At 37.7% G+C, this 5,537-nt stretch overlaps 1 protein-coding gene across 1 annotated transcript in view; it reads right to left on the reverse strand.

Moving 5' to 3' along the window:
- Birc6 (baculoviral IAP repeat containing 6) overlaps positions 1-5,537 on the reverse strand; it is a gene marked incomplete at its 5' end in the record, with an annotated part of 230,437 nt that overhangs the window by 182,895 nt on the left and 42,005 nt on the right. The window contains one exon of the mRNA XM_013013525.1: positions 3,232-3,290. Coding sequence (XP_012868979.1) covers positions 3,232-3,290 — 59 coding nt within the window. The remainder of the gene's footprint in view (positions 1-3,231; positions 3,291-5,537) is intronic.

Consider the following 5,537-nt stretch of genomic DNA (forward strand, 5'->3'; position numbering starts at 1 on the left):
AGATAGATAGATAGATAGATAGATAGATAGATAGATAGATAGATAGATAGATAGATAGATAGATAGATAGATAGATAGATAGATAGATAGAGTTACAAATAACAATGTTAGAAGACAAATATTTAAGTTTAGTTTAAAAGATATACATTTTCCTATGGATGAATAAACTATTTGCAAAAGCTCAAATGAAGCTATTAAAATTTTTGAATGAGAAAGGTTTTTTTTTTTCACAGCAACTTTAAAATTGTACAAAAACGTAACTCCCGGTTACAAGTTAAAGCTCTAAGCCAATCACAGGTGACCAATGACCAGCTTGCTATTTTTATTTTTATTTTTTTGCCAGTCCTGGGGCTTGAACTCAGGGCCTAGGCACTGTCCCTAAGCTTCTTTTGCTCAAGACTAGCAGTTGAGCCACAACATAACTTCCGGTTTCACATGCATGCTAGGCAAGCACTATAGCACTAAGCCACATTCCCAGCCCCAGCTTACTATTCTTCAACCAATTAAAACGATGCAATAGTAACCTGTTGTTGAAAAGAACAACGGAGTATGAGAACTACTATTTTTGTCAATCTAAATCTTTTCTTTTTCTTATGCTGTACTAAGACTTGAACTCAAAGACCTTTAGCTTTTCCATTCAAAGCTAGCACTCTACAACTCAGGCCGTATCTCCAATTTCGAGTTTTTTGGAGTTAACTGGAGGTAAGAATCTTATGAACTTGACTGTCTAGGCTAGCTTCAAACCACAATCCTAAGATTTCAGTCTCCTAATTGGCTAGGATAATAGACATGAGACACCGGTGCCCTGCTAAAACTATCTTTAAATGCAATCAATTATTTTTCTAAAACTAATTATGTATTTGTACATGGCATTTTCTGGTGCCAATTCAGTTTCTTTTCATTGCTAATAACTTCAAAACTGAGAGTTAACTCAAAATGTTAATCCAGTCTTTTTTATATTAGTTTTATTTTTTTTTTTTTTTGTCAGTCGTGGGGCTTGAACTCTGGGCCTGGGCGCTGTCCCTCAGCTCTTCAGCTCAAGGCGAGCGCTCTACCACTTGAGCTACAGCGCCACTTCCGGTTTTCTGGTCGTTTATTGGAGATAGGAGTCTCATGATTTCTCCTGCCTAGGCTGGCTTTGAACCACGATCCTCAGATCTCAGCCCCTGAGTAGCTAGGATTACAGGCGTGAGCCACCAGCGCCCTGCTTTATATTAGTTTTAAAGGTTGCATGACAATTCAGAATTTAGAGAACATTTACTATTAATAATAATTATAGTTATCTGATAACTACTATATAAAATCAGTCTTTTCTAAAGAGATATGTTATATATGTCCTTAACATGCTCATGACATTTAGCAATGTATTCAAAATATTAAACCTCGTTGGGGGAGCACTGTACTGAGGTTTGTTCGCTAGATAGGAACTCTATCACTAGAGTGAAGGCCCTCAGCCTTATTGTTTTAAATATTGAGATAGGGTCTCACATTTTTCCCAGGATATCTGTAATAAAATCACCCTATTTATGCTTCCCAGTGTAGCTGGGATGACTGAAAGGCTCTACCATGCCAGTTTTTTCTGTTGAGATGATGTCTTAGTAGCTTTTTGATCAGCTGGTCTGAAAGCATAATCATCCCAACCTCAGCCTTCATATCTGGGATAACAAGTAAATGCAGCTTTTGAGAATCTTGCAAACTTTTTATCTAGGTTGGCCTAGAACCAAAATACTCTCATCTCCAACTCCTAATTAGGCCGAATTAGAGAAGTAAACTGCTGGTATCCAGCCCTTACACCAACATTTTAGTGAGTAGGACAGGAGGGGAAAAACTGGGAGAGAGCAAGAAAAGGGTTGTCAACCCTTATGTACTTATGTACAGTTACTTATGTAACTGTAACCACCCTCTATATAGTATCTTTATAACAGAGAGAGAGAGAGAGAGAGAGTGTGTGTGTGTGTGTGTCTTTCTGTCTGTCTGTCTGTCTGTCTGTCTTTCTGTCTGTCTGTCTGTCTGTCTCTGTTGTGGGGCCTGAACGCTGGGCCTGGGCGCTGTCCCTGAGCTCTTCAGCTCAAGGCTAGTGCTCTACCACTTCAGCCACAGTGCTACTTCCGGTTTTCTTTTCCTGCTTATGTGGTGCTGTGGAATCGAACTCAAGGCCTCATGCATGAGGGGCAAGCACTCTACCACTGAGCCAACCTCCCAGCCCTATAACAATTTTTTAAAGCTTTTTGAAAGGCTACATCTGATATGGCACCTAATGTTTTATGTGTTTACATAGTACCCAGAACCTTGAATAATTCTATATTAATAAAACTGTTTTACATATTAGAAAATAAAATCATTTCTATAGAAAGTAACACTTTTTAATTCTTATAAAAACCATTTTGCAAAAAAAAAAAAAAAACATTTTGCAGACTAGGAAGGTGGCTCAGTGGTAGAGTGCTTGTCTCGTATGCATGAGGCCCTGGGTTCGATTTCTCAGCATCACATAAACAGGAAAGGCCAGAAGTGACCCTGTGGCTCAAGACATAGAGTGCTAGCCTTGAGCTGAAGAGCTGAGGGACAGAGCCCAGGCCCAGAGTTCATGCCCCACAACCTACCAAAAAAAAAAAAAAATTGCAATGCATTATTAGCCTTCCATACAAAATAACATTAAATTTTGAAGCGTTATAAGCCAGGTATAGTAGTGTTTATCTGTAATGCAAGCAATAAGGTGGAAAATGAAGAATCTTGAGTTCGAAGGCAGCCTGGGAGACATAAATGCCCAGATAAGCCCGTCTCAAAACACAATGAACCAGGTTCCTTTGACTTCATATTTCATAAAAAGACATTTACTTTATATCATATCTTTGATTTTACACTTTCAAATTTAATCTCTATTCAGCTGTTTGATTTCAATTAAGATGTTATGCTTATTTAACAGACTGTACTTTGCAAATAAAATACATATAACTTTAATCCTGAATGTGTTAGAGATTTGATATAACTATCAGTTTAATTCCGTTAGCTTAAATAGAAACTATTTAAAATAGAAACTATTTAAAATTTATTATGTAAAACTATGTTATTTACTACTGATTCAAGATCTCTGATATATATTTCAGTTTTCTGTGTTTAACACTGAAAATTTTAAGTTTTAACTAAGAAATTTAGAATTACATGGCATTTAGCTTTACCTAAAACTGTACAAATCCAAAGATTTTAAGAATATACTAAGATTTTTTTACATACCTGTCACAGAATCTGATCTGGAATGCTCCTCACTGTCTGAATCCTCCAGCAAATCATCACTTAAATTAAAAGATAAAGTAAAAATAATTATAACTTTAAAAGAAATACATATCAGGCACACAGAATGTAGGCTAACAGTAGAGCAATTAAAAGATCAGTTTCAGGCAAGTTTCACTGGCTCATACCTATAAACCTAGCTACTCAGGAAGTAGAGACCTAGAGGAGCAGGTTTGAAGCCAACCCAGTTAGAAAAATACAGGAGACCCTATCTCTATAGTGGAGGTATGGCTCAAGCAGTAGAACACCAGCCAACCAACCAAGGAAGCACTCAAGAGACCCTGAGTTCAAACCCCAATACTGGCATAAAAAAGAAAAATTTGAGAACAGGGCACTGGTGGCTCATGCCTGTAATCCTACCTACTGAAGAAGCTGAGATCTGAAGATCAATGTTTGAAGCCAGCCTGGGCAGAAAAAGTCCAAGGGACTAATATCCAATTAATCATCAAATATATTTTTATTAAATTTTAATATTATTATTATGAAGGTGACATACAGAGGAGTTACTGTTTCATAAAGCAAGTAATGAGTATATTGCGGGGGGAGGGGGTAGGAGGCAATGTTACCCCTTCCCTTCACTCTCAGTTTTTCCTTCCCATCCTTGCCCCACAAACAAGTTGTATAGTTCATTTTCAACATAGTGTCCAGTGAGTACCACTGCTGCATTTCTTCACCCTTTGTCCCTCCATTTCTGTGTCTTCTCCTAACCTCCCCAAAGACTGAACCACTGAAGTTCTCCATAGTTGTGATACCTGGTTGAATGGTATGACTTATCCAGATCTGTTTTCATGATAGCACTGTGGTTGGGACTGAGTTTTTAAGGTCCTGCAAGCTTTAAAGCTTGAGGAACAGAAGATTTAAGGTAAGAGTTCTAGTCATATTTATACTTATTTACTAATTACAAATGGCCTATTCAAAGGATGAAACAGTACAGAAAATCAATCAATAGTACAGATATGCTAAAGACTCTTAACTTGGATTATGAAATGGTGAAATGAAAACAGCAGATCCTGACTGGGATCCTTCTTAGGAGATATAGACATGTATATACATATATGTCTATATATGTCTTTCTCTCTCTCTCTCTCTCTCTATATATATATATGTATGTATGTCCCTGAGTTCAAGGCTAGCACTCTTGCACTCTACCACCTGAGGCACAGTGCCACTTCTGGCTTTTTCTGTGATTAACTGGAGATAAGAGACTCCCAGACTTTCCTGCCCAGGCTGGCTTTGAACCATGATTCTCAGATCACAGTAGCTAGGACTACAGGCTTCAGCTACCAACTAATTTTTATGATTTTTGTTCTGACAATGCTGTTGTTATGACAATAAGTTTTTCATTTCTTTTTGGCTCTTTGGTTTTTGTCAGCACTTTATAAAGAAAACACACATACAGTATTTGGAAAAAGAGAAAAATGCCCTCGTTTGTAAAGACAAAAAATCTATTTCTTTCACATTCTTTTTGCGGTTTTTCAAAATTTTGATGGTATTACTAATCATTGTAGTTGTTATACGGTTATTCTATATTTTTATGTTCTAGGAGCGTATCAGTGTGTTTGTAGTGGTACAACTTCTCCATGCGCAATGTTTGTAGAAAACGTAATTTCTTTCTTTTGCATGTGCATGAGTGCATGCGAGCATGAGCGTGTACATGCACGAGTGCCTGCTGATCCTGGAGCTTGAGCTCAGGGCATGGGCACTGTCCCTAAACATTTCTGCCCAAGTCTAGGCTCTAGGACTTGAGCTATACATCAACTCCACTTCCAGCCCTTTTTTTGTTTTTTTTTTTTTTAATTTTTCTTGTGTGTGTGATGTTGAAGCTAAGTCTTCCCTGCCCAGGCTACCATGGAACATAATCCTCAAACCACCTGCATGGTTATAATTACAGGTATGAGCCACCAGCACCTGGCTAGAAAACAGAACTTCTATTCTCATGGACCTGACTGCATTGAAATGTATTGTTTTATACTTTTTCATGAATCATCCTCTTTTTCGATGCCAAACCACTGTTGAGAAAGTATCAGTAATATCCATGAATTCCTATCAAATTTATGAGCTTTATCTATACTCAAGACACTAGAGATTCTTTTTAATATTGTTGAGTTTCCTGGTCCTTTTTCTTATTAAGACACTTAAGAAATATTCTTTTGGCTGTGCACTGGTGGCTCACGCCTGTAATCCTAGCTACTCAGGAGGCTGAGATCTGAGGATCGCGGTTCAAAGCCAGCCCGGGCAGGAGAGACCAT

The sequence above is a fragment of the Dipodomys ordii genome, unplaced genomic scaffold, assembly GCF_000151885.1.
Source record: "Dipodomys ordii isolate 6190 unplaced genomic scaffold, Dord_2.0 Scaffold20, whole genome shotgun sequence".
Classification (NCBI taxonomy): domain Eukaryota; kingdom Metazoa; phylum Chordata; class Mammalia; order Rodentia; family Heteromyidae; genus Dipodomys; species Dipodomys ordii.